The sequence below is a fragment of the Enhydra lutris genome, unplaced genomic scaffold (assembly GCF_002288905.1).
Source record: "Enhydra lutris kenyoni isolate GAN:26980312 unplaced genomic scaffold, ASM228890v2 scaffoldscaffold46, whole genome shotgun sequence".
Lineage (NCBI taxonomy): Eukaryota > Metazoa > Chordata > Mammalia > Carnivora > Mustelidae > Enhydra > Enhydra lutris.
Genome location: NW_019154130.1, coordinates 16,401,557 through 16,426,268, shown reverse-complemented (window position 1 = coordinate 16,426,268; position 24,712 = coordinate 16,401,557). Strand labels below are relative to the sequence as shown.

The window sequence follows — 24,712 nt, the reverse complement described above, 5'->3', positions numbered from 1 at the left end:
TTTTTTTTTTTTTCAGTGAGGTTTGGTGCTTTATGTCACTTTTTCCATGAGAGATACTAAAGGAATTCTTATATTTGAGCCTCTCCCTCCAGCATGAAAATCCAGCTAGCACCCACACATTGCCAGCTCCACTGGGCCCCCTGGGGCTCCTGCATCCTGAGGGGTCTGCCCTCCTGGGAAAGGAAGTTTCTGCGGAGACTTAGAGGGGGGATCTGACTCTATGTCATTTGCATTGCCTGAGTGTGAAGTGATAGCTTTTTCTTTGTTTTGTTTTGTTTTTCCCCTACTGTGTTCCTGGGAAGTCAGAAACGGGAGGGTTCATTTTATAATACGCTTTCGTAGGCATTACATTAAAATGTATTATGGAAGGTTCAGAAACACCAGTAACTCCAAAGAAGAAAGTAAAAAGTTTCCCCAATTTGGCAAATCTAGATGTCGTCACTGTTAACGGTTTAGTATATTTATTTTCCCATCTTCTGGGTTTTTTTCTTTTTATGTCTATATAGCTTCTTTAAAAAAAAAGAAAGAAAGAAAGGAAAGACTCATACTGTTTATATAGTTTTGTATCCTGTTTTCTTTTTTTAAATTGTTTTCATTATGCAGCATTTTCCTGTGTTGTTAAAGAGCCACCCAAAGTATGATTTTTTTTTTTAATTACCCCATCGTGTGGCTTCATCATTTATTTTACTGATTTCTTCTTGTAGGACCTAAGTTGTTCCCATTGTTTGTACTCGCAAATAACCATAAATATCCTGGTGCATAAATCTATGTGCAAATTCCGGGTATTTCCTTAAGACAGCTGTTTGTACGGGGAACCACTGGGTCAGAGGGTGGGAACTTTAAAAAATACCCAGAAAGGTAGATCGACTTCTGCTTTAAATTAGTGGTGTGTGAAAGTGCCCCTCTCCTGAGCGGCAAGCCGGAGGTCACTGCTGCTGATGAGGGACCCTGCCGGAGCTGTAGGAAAGGACTTCGTGAGCGGGGGTACAGATTTCGCCTTTCCCCCAAGGCCTGGGGGCAGCCAGGGCCTTCCATGCAGGCTGATAGTGCCTGGAATGCCCCGGGAGCCTGCTTTGCTAGCAGTCTCTTTCAGCTCTGTCTGCCGTCTAAGGCCAAGGGCCCGTGACGTAACCCTCCCCCACCCAAGACTAGCCCACCCCGTGCCTCCCCTATGCAGCTCTGAGGCTGACACGTGACACTCATGGGGGTTTGTGTGATCTGTCCCCCAGGGCTCTGAATGGAATGCATCCAATCTGGAGGAACTGCAGGGCTCAGGGTGAGTCTGCTCCCCTCGTCTCCCCTTGTCCTTCCAGGCAGCTTAGAAACCCCCGAGGCTGAGCCCTTATAACCCATGGCCAAGGGCTGGGCTGGTGTGCATAGCTAAACAGATGTGCTTCAAAATGCCACCTCCTGAATATTTCATGGGTTTTAGATGTGTGATTGTGTGTGTCACCAAGAATGATTCACAGTCACACACCAGTGGCAGAGGACAGCCTGGATGCTGGTAGGGCCACAAGCCCCCTTCTGGGCCCCACTGCCCCCCGGCACAGGTGCTGGCAGGCCTAGTGTGGACACACACACACACCGGTCTGGCCACTCAGGAGCTCTGGTCCCAGAACCACTCCTGGTTCTCCCGGATGTTCTACTTCGGGGCCTAGTGGGAATCTGGCGGCTGAAGACTCAGTCTTGGTCAGAAACATATGCCTGTCTCTGTCTGAGAAATGCCCAGCAGCAGGAATTAAGAGAAAAAAAAAAGTTTAAATCTAGATCTTCAAGAACAGATGTCTGGACATTTTTTTTTTAAACAACGCAGCCACAAAAATCACCATTCTGTGGGTCTGACATGATGGCATTCTTGAATTACTGCATTTAAAAATCAAGACTAAACAAATCTTAAAATATATCTTTAGAACTACTGGTTAAGATGTGTTCTTTCAACGGAAAGTTTTCTTAAAATGTAGAGTGATACTATCGATGCTTTCTCGGGCTGGGAATGAATAAATGATTTTTTAACGTATTTTGTAAAGCACTTATAAATATTCTCATAGAAACCCTATCTGAGGTATCTTCTAACTCCTGAAATTATTTTGGTCTTCTGGGAATGTATCCGGTTTAGAGAACCTGCTCTCGGAGACCCACCCCACCATTTACTTATTTATTTGTACTCTGCCTTGTTTTGAGAGGATTTAAGGCAATTCTCAAGGACATAAATAATGGATGGATATATTCTCTTTTAGCTCTTTGTTTTTTTAAAGCCTCTATCTATTCATAACAGGAAGTTTGAAAATTTGAGAGTGTCTGAAAATGTATCTAAGTAATACATATGTCTGCTTTCCAGAATTCCCATTGCTTAGCAACACTTTGAACTTTCTTTTTGTAAGTTTTTTTTTTACAAAGAAATTTGTTCTTTATTAGAATACATTCTCACCATATAGAGAGCAGTAGAAAAAAAAAATTCCTATTTAAGGAAGAAAGTCCCACCATAAACATACACATTTTACAAGTGTGTACTTAATTTTTTCTTTGCTCAGTTTTCTGTTACTTTGGGGGTTTTTTTTTGTCGTTCCTCATTCTGATTCTCCAAATTTGTTCTTTATTTTTTTCTCATTACAGTGTGGACTATATTCTAAATGTCACCAGGGAAATAGATAATTTTTTTCCTGGCTTATTTGCATATCATAACATTCGAGTCTATGACGAAGAGACAACAGACCTTCTTGCCCACTGGAACGAAGCGTACCATTTCATAAACAAAGCAAAGTAAGTGGGCGGAGAAGCCCAAGAAGCTGGTTTGAAGAAGTAACTGGCTGATGCTGGGTGGGCAGAAATTGATGGCAGTCCCAGACACAGACATCTCTGGTTTGTGGAGCCTTTGATAGCTGGTAGGCCTCTGGTTTTAGACCACAGGACCCCTAGCACCAAAAAGGCACAGTCATTGATATTCTCAAGGTGGGGGCCCCAATGAGCCTTTGTTTCCCCCATCATCGATTGGGACATCACACCCCACTTCTGTCATCAGCACTGCTTCCAGGCAAGGGTCTCATATCCAGTAGACATTCATGGGAGCTCTGTCTATGGGGAGTCGCTGAGCCAAAGGAGGGGGGTGGGCAGGTCGTGCGTGGACTGTGAGCACCTTTGGGGCTGCTTCCCCAGAGAAAGCTGCTCAGGCAGGAGCCTGGAGGGAGGGCCCGCCTTCTGCACCTGAGTTGATCCAGTTTTCCTGTTCATAGAATGGGGCAGACTGTCAGAGGTCCCCGTTGCTCTGAGCCTGTTACTGGCATCACCTGTTTTTTTGTCCTCCCCTTATTCTCCTCTGGAACAACTCTGCCTTACTGAAGTCCAGAATACAGAGACAACCCTTTGCTATGGAGAGAAACCCTGTCTTCTGCTTTGTAATCCCTTAAGGTCAAAGCTCCGTAACATGTCCTTACCGAATCTTAGTTTGTTTGCATTCCTGGGGGGATAGATTCCAGACCAGCAGTCAAACAAAAAAACAAAAACAAAACAAAATGCACTGACAGATGGGGATGAATTTGAAGCCTGTGGTCTAGGAAAGGGGCCCAGACCCACCTGACAGGCCAGCTGCTTCCAGTATAAACAGACAGGCTGGTGGGTCTACCTCTTGTACAAATAAAGCTGTCCCGGTGCAGCCCCTTCCGGCATCGTGTACCCTCCCATTTTCAAGCCGATGAGGTCTGGAGAAACACAACCTTGCCATTTCTGTGCAGTCAGTCCTGCCCAGGCCAGAACCGCCTCCTTACAAATGACCAGCCCACCTGCCTTCTTCCCCTCATCCAAGTCCAGGGTGCCACCGTCTTCGCTCTGGCTCCTCAACCCTTCCTTTGTGGCGAACATCTTGCCCTCCCAAGGGCCTCGTGGCCTTCCACTTGCTGGCCCCGTTTTCTCTGCAGTCACCCGTTCCCCATCTCCATCTGCTGGGGCAGCTGGGGAGCTTTTACAGATGCCCCTTGCACTGCCCCTTTGCTTCCTGCAAAAGAGTTTCTGGTCTCCTGGCCCATCCCAGCGATCCTGCTTTGTCCCTGAGGGCGGCCGATCTGGGAGCTCTCCCAGCACAACTTGGCAAGGCAAGGACTGATTTATCTCGATTTCTCATTGTGTGCTAATTGATTTTGCAGTGAAGTTATTTCCTTTTGAGGGTGTGTGGCCATCTGCTGCCTCATTATCAGGACATGGCAGGGGTGGGGTCTGGGCACGGAGATAACTTCAGCATTTAAAGGGAAGAAAAAAACACACTGGGTAAAACCTGAGAGAGTGAAATCGTGAACGTTTTGGGACCCTCTCCCCTGCTTCTGCAGGAGGAACCGTTCCAAGTGCCTGGTACATTGCAAAATGGGTGTCAGCCGATCTGCCTCCACGGTCATAGCCTATGCAATGAAGGAATTTGGCTGGCCTCTGGAAAAAGCGTACAACTACGTGAAGCAGAAGCGCAGCATTACACGGCCCAACGCAGGCTTCATGAGGCAGCTGTCTGAGTATGAAGGCATCTTGGACGCGAGGTGGGTGAGCGTCTGCGGGACGGGTTGGCAGAACCCACTGGGCTCCCGTCTGGCCTGGCAGTGGCCTCTGCAGCTAAAATCCCGCCTCTGGTCAGGGAGGGGGGTGTAGTAGGGAGGAGCCAGGCTGAGAAAAACAACTATTGTTTGGGGTTTGATTCGTGGTTTCCAGGAGGGATCTGTTTGATTTTGTTGGCATGCAGAGAAAGCTATTTTGCTGCTGGAGAGAACGGTGTACGGCTTCTCATCCAAGGCATGACGTCATGGGTGGCGCAGGCACGCGGCTGTCCCCGTTTCCTGAGCATCTGCTTTGTGCCTGCCAAGCCCTGGGCCGGGTCTTGCCACAGGGCAGGTCCGAGGATGGCAGGGCGGACCGGCTTCCGGCACTGATGAGCTGGGCCGTATCGGGCAAGCTTGCCCATCTCCCCCAGCCCTGGTTTCCCCTTCTTAGTTTGCAGCCCAAGCCCACCTGGTAGGGAAAGCTGTTGTGAGATTTACCTGAGGATTGCACAGGTTGACCTCTGCAGATGCTGTGCTAGTGGTGGCTTGTGGTGAATAAAATGGAGCTTTGGAAATCTCCAACCCCCACCTAGAAAAGGTCTGCCAAGGACAGGTTATCCCGGGCGTACAGGGGAATGAAGAGTGGACGCTGGAGGTTAGCATGCCCCATGCCACAAAGCCTGCAGGCAGCACAAGGGAGAGGGCACAGTCAGGTCTGCTGGCCCCCACAGCTCTGGTGCAGGGAGGCCGCGTGGAGGCGGGTTCCACCCAGACTCTGGGACTCTTTTCTCCCTGGATGATTTCTCACTGGTGTTAGGACGAGGCCACAGGCACAGTCCATGGGCTTCTTGGCCAAGTGTGAGCAAGCAGGGGTGCCCTGGCAGGGTGGAAGAGGGTCTGAGAATAGCTCTGGACATCTCTGGAGTCCCTTTCCTGTCACCCAGGGAGCGGCTGGACAGATCCCCAGGCAGGGCCCCTGGACGAAGGGAGGCGGAGGAGGGTGGGGAGGAGGCGGGGGCATCCTGCCCTCCTTTCCCTTAGCTCTTTAGACCCTTGCTGCCATTAGGGGTTTGCCGCCTCACAGCCTCACCAGGGGTCTTCAGGCTGGGGGCACAACCACAATGCACTGACCTTGACTTGAAACCCCATCTTGGGGCCCTCTTGGCCTTGCCTGGAATGGGCACATAGAGCGGGCTCGACAGGTTGTGGTGCTCCCATATGTTTCAAAACAACAGCAGGCCCCCCCCTTTTCTTTCTTTCTTTCTTTTTTTTTTTTTTAAGATTTTATTTATTTATTTAGTAGAAAGATACACAGTGAGAGAGGGAACACAAGCACGGGGAGTGGGAGAGGGAGAAGCAGGCTTCCTGCCAAGCAGGGATCCCGATGCGGGGCTCGATCTCAGAACTCTGAGATCATGACCTGAGCCCAAGGCAGATGCTTAACAACTGAGGCACCCCTAAAAACAACGGCAGGCCCTTAATCCACATCCTTTCCCAGCTCCTGCTCCCATCATAGCCCACACACCTGCAGGATGTTGGTACTGGTGCCCCAAGGGTCCTGGAGGTGACTTATGTGCCTGAGTCCACGTTACAATTTTTTTTTTTTTTTTTGATCCTTACGTTAAAAATATGTTATAACCAGGGGCGCCTGGGTGGCTTAGCGGGTTAAAGGCTCTGCTTTCGGCTTGGGTCATGATCCCAGGGTCCTGGGATCGAGCCCCACGTCAGGCTTTCTGCTCAGCGGGGAGCCTGCTTCCACCTCTCTCCCTCTGCCTGCCTCTCTGCCTACTTGTGAATCTGTCTGTCAATAAATAAATAAAACCTTTTTAAAAAAGATACGTTATAACCATACTACCATGGTATCATGAGACCTGTTTTTAAAAGCTATCTGTCTAGACCAGTCACGTGTTGCGTGGCAGAGTCACTGAGGGCTTCCACCAGGAGCCGTGCAGGTTGAGGTTCCGAGGCTGTTTCTGTCAGCCCTGAGCTGTCTCTTGCTGGCCCAGCCCTGAGCACTCCTCCTGGGACCCTCAGGGCACCACCCTCCCATGACCTTCCTCTGCTCTTCCTCCCCCACAGCAAACAACGGCACAACAAGTTGTGGCGCCAGCAGAGCGAGACCTGCCTCCAGCAGCCGTCGGATGGCCCAGCAGGGTCTGGGGACTTTTTGCCGGAGACTTTGGACGGCGCCCCGGAGGCCCGGCTGCCCTGCCTGGACGATGCTGCCCAGCCCGGCTTCCCAGACAGCGGCACTCCAGGGGGACCCACTCTCCCCTGCTGCTTCCGGCGGCTCTCAGACCCCCTCCTGCATTCCCCCAGCGACGAAACTGGCAGCCTGGTCCACCTGGAGGATCTGGAGAGGGATGCCCTTTTGGAGGAACCAGCCGAGCCGGCCGAGGCGCACACACCAGCCAGACATCCCCAGGAAGCTTCTGGACTCTGTGAGAAGGAAGTGAAGAAGAAGCTGGAGTTTGGGAGCCCCAAGGTCCTGAGTGGCTCCTCGCCGCAGGTGGAGGAGATGGAAGGGGAGGAGGTCCCGGGAGCAGGGCAGTGGGGACGGCCCCCACCCCAGCTCGAGAAAAGCCTGCTCAACCGGGAGAACCTTAACAACAACAACAGCAAGAGGAGCTGCCCGGAGGACTTCGAGGTGGGCAGCGGGGCGGCGCGGAGGGCAGAGGGCATTACCGGAGCGTGGCTGCGGGTACCTGGAAGTGCAGGCGCACTGTGGGGCCGGGCTGTGCGGGACCGGCGCTCCTCCCTGCAGGTCTTCTCCCCCACTGCTTTCCCCCACCCCATGCGCCTCATTCACGGCTCAGGCAGAGCTTCCGACTCAACATCCTTCTTACGTAAAATGTAAAACAAGACTTACTACCCAGCTTCAGCATTTATGAACCCGAGGCTGTACCGCACCCCACTCAATTTCCCACACTCTGAATCATCTTGAGCCAAACCCCAGCTGGGTTGCTCCATGCACAGAAGCTTCAGTGAGTGACATAACCACAGTCCACCCTGAAGAAGTTGATGTAATTGCTCAGTATCATCAAATAGCTGCTCTTCCCGCTCCTGTGCTAATGCTTGACTCTCTGAGTCCCAAGTGGCTATCCTGTTTGGTGGGTTTCTGCAACAAGGTCCTAGCAAGCTGGCCCTTGCTCAGAAAATCACTAATTCTGCCAGCCTTTCCTCTCCTCCGAGTGGCCTGGGAGCCGAGGCTGGTGTCCTGAGCCGCCCACCTCCCGGCTCCCACCCTCACTCTGCACCAGCTCTTGCCACAACTGGGGCCAAGGAGCTCTGTTCCCCCCCGCCCTCCCTGTCCATCTTCTGAGACAGCTGTGATTCACAAGTAAGACCACTCAGAAATGCGTTCCCATATCCAGAGGGTTTGTCTTTCCCATGTTCTAATACAAGTGAAATGGGAAGTCCCATCTACCAACCTCCAGACTGAATGTTAATTACTCATGAATTTCTCCCACTCAAAGAGCAAATACACATAAAGACAGATGATAGAAAACATCTGTCCAGGATGGTGATGTGTCCATCAGTCTGAAATGGCACCGAGTGGGTGGCAGGATAAAGAGCAGGAGAAGTGTGGGTAAGAAGGTACATAAAGGACAGTCTGCCTTTACTGGCCAGAGCTGGATTGAATGGGTGAGGTTCTCCAGGGAATAGGACCCAGAGACAAGCACTCATTCATTTGTTCAAATCTTATTTGCTAACTAAGGTGCCAGGTTGGTGAGGGCTTCCGCTGCAAGGGGACCGCGCTTCCTCTCCCCTCGCCGCTTAGCACCTGCTTAGCGGTCTCAGTGGAGGTCCAGCTCCTCAGAGAAGCCTTCCCTCTGCGGAGCACTTTGAGCTCACCCCTCTCCATCCTGACACGTGTCACTCAGTTTGCTGGTTCACATGCGACCCTCTGAGGGCAGGGACTGTCTTTGTCTTCTTCGCAGCCTCTGTGCCTGACCCAACTCCTGACATGTGACAGGCGCTCCCTAAATATGAGTCGGATGGGAGAATTTGCTCCTGCCCTGTTGCCCCCCTGGGCTCTGAAAGGTGGTCTTCAATCTCCTACCGGGGGACATTCCGCCGTGTTTTAGAACATTAGGTTCTAAAGGTTTTAGGAGAAAACTTTGGTCAGAGCTTCGGGAAAATTTCTGGGTCAAGAGTTCAGGTCTCACCCGTTGAGGTGGAAGCCGGCCCCAGGAATCCTGATTCTACAGGAAATCCAGCCTCCCACCTCCCCAACCACACGCTCTCCGTGTGCCCCCCTGCAGCCTCTAGGAATCCTGCCTGGGTTTCTTTATGATTCCTCCAGTGTGGGACCACCCCAGGACGTCTTACCTTGGGGGACTTACGTCTGTGAGACGGGATGGGACTAGGCCCTGACGGTCAGGGCCGTGGGCAGGGGGCGGGGAGAAGCATGGGCCAGCAGCCCTTTGCCAGGAGGCCTTTGTTTTAGGCCAGCTTGGGAATCTCACAGCTAAACCGCTATCCGCCTCAGCCCTTAGGACCCTGTTGTCTGTCGATGGGCGTGTGAGGGAGGTGTGAGCAGTTGTCCTGCCTTCGGAAGGGTCCGAGGTGGAGGCACACATCACATTCGCCTAGAGGGAGATGGCTTTCCTCAGAAAACAGTGCCGACATGTTCCCCATTGGTAATAAAACCCACCTCAGCCTGGCGCCCTCATCCGGGACTGTGAGCACCCGTGCTTGGGTCTGTACCGGTTTTTGCCTTCGACCACCTCACTCTGAAGACCACAGCCAATGGCTGGATGGTGGTTCTTTGGAGCCACACTGTGTTCATGCTAGAAGGGCAGAGCCCTGTTTCCAGACTACATATTCCCTAAGCATAGATTCTTTCTAAAAGGGAAAGGAAGGGAGAGGCGTGCAGTGGTGAAGATGGGTTTGAGAGGGCTCTGCTCCTGACCATGCTGTGCTGGTTGTGTGGCCGGAGATTTGCCCAGGATCGTAGTCCCGTAGCCTCTGGAAAGTTGGGTTCAGCCCTGTAACCACCACTGTTCACGCCCAGGTGGGTTCCAAGAGGCCTGCGTTCCTGCGCTAACCGAACGAGGGGCACTGCCTCTGCAGTGCCTGGCCTGCCCCACTCCAGCCCCTCCTCGTATTTTGTGGCCTCTGGCTTGCTGTTGTATACTCACAATGTTCTTATCCCCTTTCAGCATGATGCTATATTTGGGATCCTTAACAAGGTGAAGCCTTCCTACAAGTCCTGTGCTGACTGCGTGTACCCTATAGCCAGCGGGACTCCCGAGGCCTTCAGGGAGCGGGGTGAGAACCCCGGAGCTCCTGCCATCTGTACCCAGCCAACCTTCCTGCCGCACCTCACATCCTCCCCTGTGGCCCACACGTCCAGCAGGTCCCGAGCTTTAGAGAAACTGGCCTCTGGCCCCAGCGAAAGTCCCCCATTCCTACCACCAGCAGGCTCAAGGAAGTCAGACATCGGTGGCTCCGGGGCCGCAGCTGCCCCAGAACTACCAGCTAGCCTTCTGGAACCTTCCAGAGAAACCCAAAAAGTCCTGCCAAAGTCCCTCCTTTTGAAGAATTCTCACTGTGATAAGAACCCTCCAAGCATGGACGTAGCGAAGGATGACTCACAACCCAAGAAAGACCCGAAACCGGCCAAGGACCTGCGGCTTCTGTTCAGCAAAGAAGCTGATAAGCCGACAAGTAACAGCTACCTGATGCAGCACCAGGAATCCATCATTCAGCTGCAGAAGGCGGGCTTGGTCCGAAAGCACACCAAAGAACTGGAGAGGCTGAAGGGCACACTCGCAGACCCTGTGTCTCCCTGCAGGGATGGCCCCGCCAGCAGGCTAGAAGCCAGCATTCCCGAGGAGAACCCTGATCTGGCTCCTGTCCCTCCGCTGGGGCCCCCAGCTCTGCCCAGCCTCTCGGGGAGCAATGAGAAGTCAGAGGCCATCCCCACTCCATTCGAAGTCGCCCCACCCAAGAGCCCCAGTCCCTTCCTCTGCCGCCTGGATCACGCCAGTCACTTCTCAAAAGACTTCCTGAAGACCATCTGTTACACTCCCACGTCGTCCTCCATGAGCTCCAACCTGACGCGGAGCTCCAGCAGCGACAGCATCCACAGCGTCCGAGGCAAGCCGGGCCTGGTGAAGCAGCGGACGCAGGAGATCGAGACCCGGCTCCGGCTGGCGGGCCTCACCGTCTCATCCCCACTGAAACGCTCACACTCTCTGGCCAAGCTTGGAAGTCTCAACTTCTCAACAGAGGACCTGTCCGGTGAGCCAGATGCGTCCACCCTCACCGACTCCCAGGATGCCCAGTCGAGCGAGTCTTCCTTCTTGCGTGAGCCCCAGGCACCCCCAGGGAACCCAGCTGTGACCTCTCGGCCATCAGGGAAACCTGCTTCAGAACACTTGAGAAGCCCCTCGTGGACGAGCAGAAGCTGACCGGCCTCTTGGCTGTATTTACTCAGACGTGCGTTTCCACCGGTTCCTCCCTGTGTCTCACTGTGGGTTTCGGCCGTGATGTCTCCTAAACAAGTGACATTCTAACTCTTCCCGCTCTCGCTGCAGAGAGGAGGAGAGGAAAAAGAAGAACCCAGCACAAGGAGAAGGGGGCGGTGCCAGTCAAGTGGCCCGGGAGAGCCAGAAGCCATCGGCCAGTAGATATAGAACTCTGCTCCCCAAGCCCTGTGTTTTCAGGAAGAATCCTGTTTTTAAAAAGAGCATACACAGACATGCACACACTCCCTGAACACTGCGTATGCACCATGAAGGCTACACGACCACGGCGCATGTTCCTAGCTCATTCAGGCCCTCACGGGGAAGCCCTTGGATGGCAGTATGAAGTCCTACCTCTGTTCTTGCTGTGCTTTTTATTTTTTAAAATATAGTCGTGACCAAGGCTCTTTCCAGGGAATAATGCTGTGTCAGAAAAGGTTTTTCCAAAAGAGATTTTTTTTTTTAATTCTTATTTTTTCGGTGGGGACCCCCAAAAAAGTCCTAAGTCGACTACATGCAACACCGCTAGGTAAAGTCAGAACAGGCTGTCGAATGCTGTCGTTGGACCAACCCTGTGGTGCGTGGAGATGATCAGTGCAGCTGAATTCCTTGTCCTGGTGTGTGGTCCCAGCAGAGTGGTGTGCGTCCAGCCAGTACTGGGGTGAGAGGGGGGGGGATGTGTATATGTGATGTCCTCAGTCATTGCTAATGGTGACATGTAAGTTGCCCCCAGTCTGGGGAGAAGGACCCACGGAGCATCACTGCGTCTCCTCTGCTGCTGAACCTGATGTGGTTGCCTTGAGGCTTTGAGAGAGCTCGAGTGTGTGTGGCGGGGGTGGTGGGTCTGAGACAGGGATTGTCCTGCCAGGAGCCCTTGGGCCCATGAGGTCACAAGAACAGGTTCAGGGAGGAAAGGGGGCTCTAAGCAGTCGTGAGCCGCTCTGCCGGCCCCTCTCTAGGAATAGCCCTGCCACAGCCTCTCGGAGAAATGAGACCATTGAAAGCTTCATACATGTTTACAGTCGCCGCTTCCTTTGATGAGGTACTGCTCCGTCTCTCTCGCCCTTCCTGGCGGTGAGGTCAGAGTGGAAGAGGGCTCTGTACTCCTGGCCGGGGCTCTGGGAGGCCCCTTTCAGAATCAGGTGAGCTGCGCCCATCACATAGCCACGGGCTCCGGGCGTGGATGGAGGGAGTCCGCTGGTGTTGGTCAGTAAGACAGGCTGTTGAAAGTATTTTGGAGAGAGAGAGAGAAAAAAAATAAAAGATGCTTGGTAGTAAGACAGAAAGGTTTCATCCAGGGAGTCCGCAAACTCTGGTAACGGACCCTGGAGCTAAGAAGCTTTTATGTTTTTAAGGGCTTGTTAAAAACAACAATCTAATATGCAGCAGAGACCGTGTATCCTGCACAGGCTGAGATACTCCCGATCCCTTTAGAGAAAAGGTTCGCTGACCCTTGGTTCCACAACACAGGGCTGCCCAGGGCCCTCCAGAAAGAAACTGCCAAATTCGAAGGCCTGCCCTGCCTCTTGGACACCTCAGGCCCAGGCCTTGTCTTCTCCCGACCCAGACCTTGCCTGCCCAACCCCCATGTGCTGTCCCGCAGGGTAGGGGTAGGCCCGGAGGTGCGGGGTGCTGCCGGCCGATAGTTGCCCGAAGTATAGTGTGCACTGAGCTGTCCGCTGGATTTATTCCGTCAAACTAGAAGCCTTTGGCGCCGACCACGCTCAGAAAGTGGCCGAAGGAGCTGCCATCTCGGGTCTTACAGTGGTCAGATCTGGGTTAGGGTTAGGGCACCACAGGCAGGGTTTTCAGGAATGAGGGCAGACAGGGGGGTGGTCCACATTTCAGCTAGTGGGTGGAGTTTGTGCAGAAACACTCTCTCCAGGAACTTTTCCTCCCCAATGTTGTTGGTTTTTGTTTTGTTTTGTTTTTTAAATCATAATGTTATTTGATAGGAATTTGTTTTCCCACCCCTGTCATTCGAAATCACCTTAAAGGGTGATTATCTACTACTTCCTAGAAACCCTGTTGGGTTCCCCTCCCACTCCCTGCCCCCGGCCCAAAAGAAACGTCATTCTCAAAAAACCTAACCGAGTTCATATATGTTTTGCCAAATGAAACTTCGCATTGTGGCTCCATTTTTGTGTCAAACGATCCTTTAGATTTGATGCTTGACAGGCTTATGTTGCTCTTCTAACCTCACGTGTCTGGTGTGTGGGAACAATATATTTTTGCAAACTTTAATTTTGAAAGCGTAGAAGGAGAATTACAAATTTGAGCAAGTCTTTGGCTTTTGGCGACCCTGTTGTTTGCACAAGCAGGGCTTGTATGTCAGGTCTACACAGACCAGGGCCCAGGGCCCCATCATCAAAGCTAAATGGGGGCGTTCTTGATTGGATGGCTAGCACTCTGGCCCAGAGGAAAGGATATGGACTTTTCTCCAAGACCCACATCACCAAGAGCACTCTTCCAGGCTCAGGGGCACCCTGGCAAACAGACTCACGCTGACCTTTGAAAAGAAAGCCTGTGCTCTAAGCTACGCTGCATCTTGACCAGCGTTCCATCCGTCTGGGCTTGCTGCTGGCGAACTTGCTGCTGGTGTTGAACGTGGGGGGCCCACGCGGGAGGCAGGGAGTTTCTGCTGTGAAAGTCATTGATCCTGATGACCACCATCTTCAGGGAATGCCCTTGTTAAAAAAGAGAACGGGAGTTTTCCAGATCCGCTGGATGATCTCCCTGAGTCTTGAACCGCTCTCTTGTACCGCCTCACCCCTGTCTGTCTCACTGTAACTCGTGCGACACGCTGCAAGTCAGACTCAACCTCCCTAGATCTTCAGCTTGCTTCCATCCGGGTGGGGTGGGGGCTGCTGCTCGTCAAGCTTTGTTACGTATGAGGGGGAACCTGGATCTGGGGAGAGGAGGAACCACACTGCCCTCTGATCATGATTCGATAACGCCCATTCCGGTTTCTTTGCCTTGGAGCTACTTTTGGGGGTCGGAGCGATGGTCATCGCTGAAGAACTTCAGCACAAGGCTTCTTGCTCTTGGCATTCCCTGTTTCTTTGATCTCTTCGAGGGGACCAATGCTGACCTTTGGGTGCCGAACAGCGCGCTCTTGGGCAGTGACACCCGTTTGTCATGTGTGAGATCACTCACCAGCTGCTCATGGTGGCCGCACCGTCCAGCCTTCCCTTCTGTGACCCCCCCCACCCCTCTAGCCAAAAACCACTCCATCTCATTCGAAAGCCTTTTCTCTCCTGCATAAGCCCAGGGGATGCCACAGGGTGGAGCCAAAGTCGCAATAGAATTAGCATCTCGAGGCCGGCCTTGTCCTTGGGCGCTCTTGTCTCCACACGGGCCAGAACCCAGAAGGTTCAGGACTCCCCCTACTCCCCTGGGACCATTTCTCCCCAGTGAGAAGAAGTGATGCATCATTTAGGCAAGGTCACACAAACGACCTTATCCAGGGTGTCTGAAGAAAGACGTGCTCTCTGTTGACCAGAAACGCTTTGTTCAGGAATACTTTCCACCCAGCCCTCCTCTGGCTGGCCACCTAGCAGAGCTTCCCCCAACCCAGTGAGGGCAACCACGTGACCTCTGGCAGGAGAGCTAGGAAGGCCAAGAAATTGGTGATGCTGGGCACAGTGAGGGTGCACCCGCCCCGCTCCCGTCCTGCAGGCTCTTGCCAACGCTGCATGCCAAACAAAGGGAGTTGGTTGACACCCCCTCCCCATGCTCACTACTTGGTCTTTTCATTGTGTGCCCTGCAGCTGAACACCTATGTGTATGAACTCACTCTGCATACATACGCGCATAATATATATGCACATATATATGTGCAACTTGAAGCAGACCATCTCGCGGGCCACTTCTCTCCCATCCACACACACGCTGTGTCCCCCAAGTACAAAGTGGATCACCTTGACCGATGTGGAGTGGGGCCATGTGCAGCACTACTCTCCATAGACCTGGACATTGACCACCCCCACAAACACACACCCTTTTGTCTAGCCCCGGGCCCTGGCTTCGGTCCGTCTTTGCCACAGGAGTCTACAACCAGCCCTCCAGTCCCTCCGCGCTGTCCTTTGTGTTGGCCTTGCCGCACAAGAAGGTGGCTGCTTCCTCCCTCCTTTTTCCGACACTGTAATTATTGTTTTACAGTTGAGTGCCTTAATAATAGTTTACAAATACTGTGTATTTATGGGAAACTGGTAAGCTCGCACCTTCTGTGACTGGGCCTTTGCCTTGGCGGTGGTGGTTGGCGTGAGGGCTGGAGCTTGCCCTACCCCGTGCTTGTGCTCATCTGCTGTGCAGTCCTATGCAGGGGGTTGGGGGGTCCTCCCCACCCTACCACTGTCCAAGCAGCATTGGTGGTTCCTGCAGGCGAGGCTGGCGCTGGCTCACCGGGTGTCCCGCAGTAGCAAGGAAAGCACAGAATTTGGTTCGCTAGCCAGCCAGGGGGTGGCACCGTCCCCCTTCCCCCTCATCGCACAATTGTGCTCTTTAAATAGAGATGTGTTACCACCTAGGCCTCCTTGTGTTTCCTCCTCTGCTGGTGTCCTGAGCTCGCTGCCACCAAATGCGGGGACAGACACCAGCCCCTGCAAAATGAGGAGCTAAGATAAGTTCTTTGGTTTTCAGAAGCTGCCAGTGGATTCCAGTGTGTTGCGTTAAGATATCGATGATTTTTTTAATTCTATTTTTCTTCGTGTTTTTTTATATTATATATTTAAAAGGCAGTATCTTTTGTACTGTGAATTTGCAGTAGAAGATGCATAATGCACTTTTTTTTTTTTACTTCTGTTGGTGTGTACTGTAATAGTCTGTGTGCTTCTTGTGATGAAAATAAACTTGTTCTTTATAAACGTCTGACGGCGTGTGAACTCGTGCAAAAGGAAGCTGCTGCTTCGGTCGTTGCCAAGACAGTCAACATACCCGCGCCATCCTGACAGCCAGTCTTTACTGAGCACCTGCCTTGTGCTAAGCCCCATGGTATAAAAACCCAGATACATTAGACGGAAGAAAGAACCAAAGAAGCCAATGTTAGCTCCTCCAGGAATGGTCTTGTTTTTCTGCCCAATTTGATGAGTAAGGAAGCAGGCCTGCTTGTGGGTGGTCATTTGGATACCCAAAAAACCTGTCCCTGCTAGGGTGGGACTTGGGCTCTGGGTGGGCACCTCTTACACGAAAGCAGAAAGCTAGAGTGTGTTCAACACCACCGCCTGAGCTAGTCCAGCCACAGGTTGTGGGAGAGGAGACTGTGGAGGCTAATGATTGCTGGAGGCCAAGGCAGGAATCCCAGGGACCCTTAGTTGCTGCCCACAACAAAGGCTTCTCTCGTGCCCAGGCCCCAGTGCCCTGCAGGTCAGGACCTTTTGGTGGCACTCCTCCTCTGGTGACTCACGAAGCTGAGCTACTCTCATTTTTCTTTTTCTGTTTATTTTTTTTATTTTTATTTTTATTTTTATTTTTATTATTACTCCTACTCTCATTTTTAAACCCTGCTATCTTGGTGTTCTTTGCTCTGGCTGCGCAGTCGGGGGAAAGAGCATGGGGCCTCACGTTCACTCTTCACTGCCTTTAGATGTGATACATCTGTGTTTATGCTGTAATGGGCGAGACCTAGTCAACGTGGTCCCGGCGCCCCCGGCTGCCAGGACCACTGGGAGATGTGAGGTACACACGCGCTTGGCGGGCACTGCTGTTGGCCACAAGTACCTTGGCATGACCACTCAATTCCAGTGCCTGTGGATCCAAGAAACCCTTTGTCGCATTCACCTCTGCCTACTGTGTCTGTCACCTGGACTCACAGGAGGCTGATGGATAAACCAGGATGCAAACGGGTTACTTGAGAGCAAGACTTGAAGCTGTCAAGCAAGTCCCAAGTACTCTCACTTGCCAAAGAGCACACTGAGACACCTCGAGACAAATCGACATTTAAAGCCAAACTATGGTTAGGAATTGTTTATGGAGTATGAAATCAAAGCAAAAGGTTAGGGAAGGGGGTGATTCCTGTGGTTAGTGCCAGCACGCTGCAGGGCAGTCCTTTCTGTAAGACGTTTGTGAAACCAAACCACTGAGGGTCACGGTCTTCATCGTTGGCAAGGCTGGGGATGCCTCCTAAATTCTCTCCAGGCTCCAAACATGAATCAGAGCCTGGGGAGCGGGGCCCCGCGCTCCGTGCGCTCCTGATGGAGTCCCTGGGAATTCTAACGGCCAAGCACAAAAACCATCAAAATAAGAGTGTGATGCAATGGGGCAGGCTTCCACTTTGCTAGCTACGCTCACATTCCACACATGCTTCCTCGAGACAACACCCACATCCCCCTAATGGAACCCGGGCATTCCCAAAACTCATCAGATACTCCGCTTACCCAGGGCCCTAGGAGAACATTCCTCTCATTGGCTGATTTTACCCTGGTTTCATTCTCAGAGTAATGAGCCTGAGGTTGAGTGTAATCCCAGGTAGTTTTGTAGAGGAGGACTCCTTGCTTGCTTGTGTTGGTGCCTGGAGAAGTCCCTTTTGGCGAGGCACTTGCAGGAAGCTCCAAAAGGCAGGGCTTGGAGAATGACCGGTGTTTCAGAAGGATTCACATCAGGGGTCCCGAGGCTCTTTCTAAAGATGTGTGCCAACAGCATCCTGAGTGAGCCCTGCCCAGAAAACAACAGCCACGCATCCTGTACCCTAGCCCAAGGGAGAAGATTCTAGCAGCCCTTCTGTGTACCTGGCACTTACCATCAGGAATCCCAGAGGCCCCCAGACAGCCCTGTTGGTGTGATCCGCAGCTCATGCTGAAGAAACAGGCCTGCCGAGGGCAAGTGGTTTGCGCACGGTTACATCTGGGACGTGGTGAAGCCAGTGGGTACGGCTTCCTCCCCACATAAAAACTTGCCCAGAGCTGTCCCCACCCCAGAAGTAGTAAAAGCAACCCAAAGGTGCATCTTGGGCTCCCTTTAGGTATCAGCAAGAAAACACAGGAGTCAGGAATGAAGCCTCCAGCCCTGGAAAAACCTGACCCATGTCATGCTCCAAAGGCTATTTGGACAACACAAGTGTGTGTCTCTCTTCCAAATCCTGTCCACCATTGTTTGCCTTCAAAGGGAAACCGCTTGTGCATCCTGGAGTATAGTTGTAAAGGGTCCCCTTTCAGCTCAAAAGTCCTCTTGTCATAAACTGATACAGCAAATAAAATGTTGGTGTTTACTGGAGCAGCCTCCCAGCATAGGAAAGGAGGCCTAGGGCCCTGATGCTAAGACACAGATTCTCCTGCAGGTGGTATGTTGGAGGTGGTGAGCTCTCTCTAGTTTGGAATTCGGATATGAAAATAGGTTAAGAACAATGCTACCTACCTTGTGGAGCCAAGAATTTGAGAATTAGCTAATGTACGCAACCCCCTTCGGCCTGGCCCACCATCTGTGCTGTATCATGCTGGCCGTTCTTGTTGGTACTGGCAGCAGGGAGGGAGGAGGGGGAGGCAGGAAGGAAGTCACCTATGCTGAGCATCTACTACTTTCAAGTGTTATACATATATTACCGAGTTGGTCCTCATAACAGGTTTGACCCCCTTCCACAAACGAAGAGGTGGGAGCTCAGAGAGGTTAGGGAATGTGGGTCAGAGCCACATAGCCAGAAAGGGACAAAAATCCAGGGTGCCTGACTCCAAATTCATATACTTTCTACCCTGCCATCCTCGCCCCAAAGAAAATAGCCCATAGTGTACTTAGGGCAATGCTGAGCACGTAGTAAGTGCTCAATAAATTTTTGATGATTGTGAATGAGTGAATAAATGAAGGAAATATGGTCTGAAAGCGAGTCCTAGTTCCATTCACCAAGGTCTGGAAAGTTTGGGGACACCCATGATTGCCTAAACCAACTCCCTCTCGGGCAGGGGCAAAAAGCCTGTCACCTTCTGGACCCCAACAAGGGCTTGGCACATTGGAACAAACCTTAGGTCAGCACCGGGCATCAGCTATGAATCTGAGAATCCCGAGTTTTTCAGAGTCTAGAAGGATCTGAAAGGTCACCCAAGCCCAGATCCCTTTATAACACCCATCCATTCCGGCATTCTCCACCCCCAGCCCCATTTGTGGCTCCCCTGCCATGTGCCAGGCGTTGGGGACAAAGAGGAGACCATCTGTCATCCCTGAGGGTCCTGACAGCAAGCCCTTCTGTAAAGGACAGGAAGAAAACACACCACCTGCTAAAAGAAATGGAGTCAGACAGGTAGGATTCCAGGTTTGTGTCTTCTCCTCCCCTTACCCATTTTCCAGCATCTCTGCAGCAGGGTTCTGTAATGAAAAAGGAAAGTGTAAAGATTTAATGAAAGGATGCTTTTGTAACTGAGCTGAAATTTGCCCTGTAAGCTCCCGGGCTCATGGCTCTGGGGGACTCGACACAGCATTTTCCAGAAGGTCTTTGCTCCCCTCTGATGAGTTAGCATGGCCCCAGAACAGACAGAGTGCTCCCAGCCTGCAGTGGCTCCCTGTCCTGCTCCGTGAGCCTCTCTGGGCCGCTCAGGCCTGCCCCCTGAGCATCTGGGGGCTGGTGATGCAGCACCCAGGGTTGGTTTCACGGGGCGAAGCCTTCGCGCAGGACTCGGCACTTACCAGGGTACTGCGATTGGTCTAATGCTCTGCTTGCCACTCTTTTGAAATCCCTAATAATTTTTTCTTTTTTGAGATTTTATTTATTTGAGGGGGGGGGTTCCAACCGAGTAGGGATGTGGGGGTTGATCCCAGGACCCCAGATCATGACCTGAGCCAAAGGCAAACGCTTAACCAACTGAGCCATCCAAGCACCCCTAAATTTCAGTGTTATTTGTTACATAAAGTACTTAGAACAGGTCGTGGCACAAAGTAATCCTTTGTGAGTGGTTGCTGGACCAGTGGGGAAGACAAGTGGTTAGACCCACCCACAGATCAGACCCTGTTGATGGGCCGCTCCCCCCCCCACCCCCCTACTGCCTTAGCATCTCTCTGAAGGGCCGAGGGAAGCAAACCCAAGCTGCCTGGAGAAGGGGGAGGAGGACTCCAATGTGTTGTGCGCACACATCGCCCCCAGCCCCTCCCTCTGAAGCCTCAGAGGACAGAGGGCCAGGGCTCTGCCTCTCTCAGGATACAAACATCGCCCGACCCGCGACCTGGACCCGAGTGGTTCTTTGCAATAAGCCTTTGGGGAAGGGAACGGCGTGGGCGGCCTGGGAGCGTGGGCTTGTCTCTGCTTGGATCCAGAGGCACATCCTGTTCTGGCGTTGCCATGGCACAGCCAAACATCTGCCACAACAGACGGCTGGGGCCGGCGGCTGGCAGCGCGGCCACTCGGGCAAGGGAGGCCAGGGTGGAGCGCACGCAGGACGGGGCAAGACTGGCACTGGACACTGACTTGGGAAACCTCCTGGAAACCGCCCACCTCCCCGGGCGCATGCACGTGCACGCGCACACTGTCTGGAAGGCTTCCGGGACCGGCGCGGTTCCCATCGGGAACAGTTCCTGACTCCCGCTGTGCTTCCTGGAGGTCTCAGAAGATCCCAAGCGCACAGCCCTAGCAGGACTGTCCCCCCACCTCCAAATCTGAATTCTTATCCTGGTCTAGCTCAGAGCCGGGTTCCCAGAACTGCCCTAGGTGGCCCCATCTGGCTCCCAAAACGGAATTTGCTTTCCTGGTTGTTATTTTGTGATTAGAAAGTAAAACACAGTCATTGTATCAAAATCACATAATGTCTACAGGGACAGTAGTGGCCCTCCTGGTGTATGAGCCCGCCGCTGGCTGTGCCACACACCTCTCCTGAGAAATATGCACGCATAAAGGGCTTAGAATGTTACCAGGCCTACGAACGTGCTATACACGCAATTTTCAAATAAAATGATTGTTAATATCTGATTCCATACATCAGGCTGGCAACACAGGTATGAATACATTTCCTACCGGAAGAAACAGAAGCTAAGATGAGTGACATCACCTGCCTAAGGTCACTAAGGCATGTCTGACCTGGATTTAAATCCAGGTGACACCGACACTAGAGCTTTAAGCCCAGAATCTTCCAACACCAACAACCCCTTCTGCTGCTTCTCTTCATTCTAGAATACCTCGCCAGGTCCCCTCCTCTCTTCAGGCCACATGCCTCCAGCTCTGACCTCATTCCTGCTGGAAGCCTCAAGGGGTCCAGCTGAGGTCACAGTTCTGGCCCTAGACTCATGGAGGCCACACCCTGTCTGGGGCCTTTGCGCTCTCCTCACCCGTTTGCCTGTGTCCTGCCTTCCAAGGCTTTCAGCACTCTCCGCCTGTTGCCTCCCAGGGCCTAGACCTCAGTGACGTCAGAGCTCTTCCCTCCTCCCACTTTCTCTGCCCGGCAGTGGAGGCTTGGTAAAGTTAGTTGTAACAGGTGACACTGCTGGCTTTGTTCAGATGAAGACTCAGAAGTTAAATGGCTTACCTAGGTCACCCAGCCAGAAAATGAACAGAATTCCAGACCCACCTCTTCCAGAAAACCATCCTAATAGCATGCCCCCAAGTCCAGAAGAGAGGGCTGTTTAGTCCGAGCACCCCATGGGCATGTATAAGACTGTGAGTCCCTTAGGTTGAGCACTGGGTTGGGTTTATTGTGGCCCACCCTGTGCCGGACATAATAGGCACTCAATAAATACTTGTTCAATGAATGGTTACATAAATAAAATGATGAATGATGGAGCTGACCTCTTTTCCCCTCTGGAGCCATGAGAGGTTGGGGGGAGTTAGGCAGACCCGGTTGAATCTTTCCTCTGCCACTTCCTGGCTGTGTGACCTTGGCCAGTTACCTAACCCCTCTGAGCCTCCACTTCCCTCTCTGTAAAACAGGGTTACAGTCTGTGGGGAGGAGTGGAGATGACTTACAATGACTTTACAGAGTAGGTGTTCAGCAAACAGCACCGCAGAGAGGTGATTCAGGCCCGGAGTCAGGCTGCAAGGGTTCCCAGTGTGAGATCCAACACCGACTAGCTGTGTGGCCCCAGTGGCCTTAGTCATTTTCCTTCTCTGGATCTTTTTCCAGATCTGTCACTTGGGGATCATAACAGCATGGATCACTTGAGGTGGTGAGGATTAAAGGGGAGTCCACTTGGTAAGTCCCCCAAAACATGGGCTTCTGTGATTTGGGGTGAGTTCTCCCACTTCTTCTACCCAACCCGAGGGCCTTGCTCCATGCAAGGCACACAATAGGGGCTCAGATTGCTGGAGGAATTGAAACTCATTTCTGTGGCCCTTTGGCTTTGGACCCAGAGAACCGAAGCAGCTCCCAGAACACCCTTCCCACATGGGCTGGCTCTGGGGTGTTTTTCCATCAGACCTCCCGACTTGGTGGAGACTTGGCCCTGTCACTACCTTTGTGCTGAGTTCAGTGGAGCTGGGATGGCAGCCGCTCCTCCGGTAGAGCCCCTTATCACAGAGGCTGGAGAGGAGGTGGGGAAGGCTGGAGTGGGAATGGAAACCCCTCCAGAGTCGGCCTCACACCCCAAGGGGAGGAAGCTACTTGTACAGGAGAGCAGGCCTCAAGCTAGCACCACTGCTCCTTGCTGTGTGCCTGTGGACATGTCCCCCCACCTCTCTGAGCCTCAATTCCTGAACAATGGGCTGTCGATAACATGGGTGGCCCCTAGAATTATTGAGAAGTCGGTGAAGAGTGAAGCATACAGTAAGTGCTCCATAAATGTACAGGCACTGCTGTCTCAGCTTTTCCTGTAGAACTCTTTTGACTTCCACAGATGGGGAAACTGAGGCCCAGAGAGGGCCAGTGACTTGTCCAAGGTCACAGAGTCTGTATCTTGCTGGTTCTAGCTGTGGCTTTAACCATTCTCCCTGCTCAGTCCCAAAACAACAGCAGGGTTGGGCTTCTGGGTCGACCAGGCAGAGGGGTCTCCCTAGAGCAGAGGGGTTGGGTGGCAGGTGGTGGTGGAGAGCAATAGGAACAGCCCCCTTTACCAGGGCCTTGTTCTCTCATTAAATCCTACAAACTCTATGAAAGCGCTATTGTCATCCCCATTTTACAGATGAGGAAACGGAGGCTCAGAGAGGTGACTGTCTCTTGCCCAAGCATACAGTGGAGTAGGAGGCTCTTGACCCCAGCCCCAGATCTGTTTGTTGAACGAAGGAAGTGACAGCCACCAGTCCAGGGACACACAGTGAGTTACGTGGTTTCAGGAGCTCAGTTGGCCTCCCACACCTGGGAAAGGAAAGTGAGAGGAACACACAAGGTCAGGCACCTCTGGGCTTAGTGTGTTATTAGCAGCTCCCGAAGGGCAGGTGGGAAGGGGCCCTATCACCCATTCCCCTTCCTCCCCCTGAGGGTCCAGAAGCCTCTCGGGGGTGCCCAAAGGGTGTCGGGATGGCTTCTGCAGCCCCAGGAGGCAGGGAGGGGTCACCCTGGGCCAGATGGGTAGACTCGGGGCAGCCCTGCCTTCTACCTGCCCCCCCCCCCAGGATGCTCCCCTGCCAGCCGGCTCCACCTCCTCACAGACCGCTACACATGGACCCCAGGCACCACAGCCCTTCTCCCTGCCTGGCCCTAGTATACAGTCTGGAGGAGAGTGGGCATGACCCACACCTCCTGAGCCCTCCAGCCTCCAGGGCAAGGGTCCTAGCTGCAGGCCGTGTGTGCCTACCTGCCTCCAGGGGCACCATCTGTGGCAGGGTGGGGGGCATGGCCAAAGGCCAAGGCAAAGAGCAGGTGCACTTAATACAGGCAGGTTCAACACGCAGGGTCTGAGACCTGCTCGACAGTCTACACCAGATCCACCAGCTGGTCTCAGCATCCCAGTGGCACAGGCATATCTTATCTATGCATCCGCACTTGAGAGATGAGAAGCCTGAGGTCTTAGTGGTTCAGCGTCTCCGAATTTCACAAAGGCTCCATCTAGGCCAGAAGGGCCTGCTCTGGCAGCCAGTCTTGTGAATCTGCAATAGTATGATCCTGATGACCATTTATTATGCTCTTATTGCATACCCTACACTTTGCTAAGCATTTAAATATGATCTCGTTAAACCTCACAGCAACCATGAGACAGACTAATGCTATTACTCTCTCCTTTTACTTTTTGTTTTTTGGTTTTGTTTTGGTTTTGTTTTAAGATTTATTTACTTATTTGAGAGAGAGAGAGAGCGCGGGTGAGGGTGAGCAGCAGAGGGAAAAGGGAGAAGACTCCCCACTGAACAGGGAGCTGAAGCAGGGCTCGATCCCAGGACCCTGGGATCAGGACTGAGCCTAAGGCAGATGCTTCACCCACTGAGCCACTCAGACGTCCGTAGTCTCTCCTTTTTTTTTTTTTAATATTTTATTTATTTATTTGACAGAGAAAGACACAGCGAGAGAGTGAACACAAGTATGGGGAATGGGAGAAGGAGAAGCAGGCTTCCTGCTGGGCAGGGAGCCCAATGCCAGCCCAATCCCAGGACCCTGGTATCATGACCTGAGCCAAAGGCAGATGCCCAACAACTGAGCCACCGAGGCGCCCCTAGTCTCTCCTTTTATTTTTTTTATTTTTATTTTTTAAAGATTTTATTCATTTATTTGTCAGAGAGAGAGAGGGAGAGAGAGCAAGCACAGGCAGACAGAATGGCAGGCAGAGGCAGAGGGAGAAGCAGGCTCCCTGATGAGCAAGGAGCCCGATGCGGGACTCGATCCCAGGACGCTGGGATCATGACCTGAGCCGAAGGCAGCCGCTCAACCAACTGAGCCACCCAGGCGTCCCCCTACA

At 52.5% G+C, this 24,712-nt stretch overlaps 1 protein-coding gene across 4 annotated transcripts in view; it reads left to right on the top strand.

Annotated features, from left to right (window-relative positions):
- Positions 1 to 15,856, top strand: part of LOC111156363 (slingshot protein phosphatase 1) — a 59,500-nt gene extending 43,644 nt beyond the window's left edge. For all 4 annotated transcript variants that reach the window (XM_022517166.1, XM_022517168.1, XM_022517167.1 and 1 more), the window contains 5 exons: positions 1,230 to 1,276; positions 2,614 to 2,760; positions 4,317 to 4,517; positions 6,594 to 7,161; positions 9,680 to 15,856. In XM_022517166.1, coding sequence (XP_022372874.1) covers positions 1,230 to 1,276; positions 2,614 to 2,760; positions 4,317 to 4,517; positions 6,594 to 7,161; positions 9,680 to 10,933 — 2,217 coding nt within the window. In that variant the 3' untranslated portion in view covers positions 10,934 to 15,856. The remainder of the gene's footprint in view (positions 1 to 1,229; positions 1,277 to 2,613; positions 2,761 to 4,316; positions 4,518 to 6,593; positions 7,162 to 9,679) is intronic.
- The last annotated feature ends 8,856 nt before the right edge of the window (positions 15,857 to 24,712 follow it).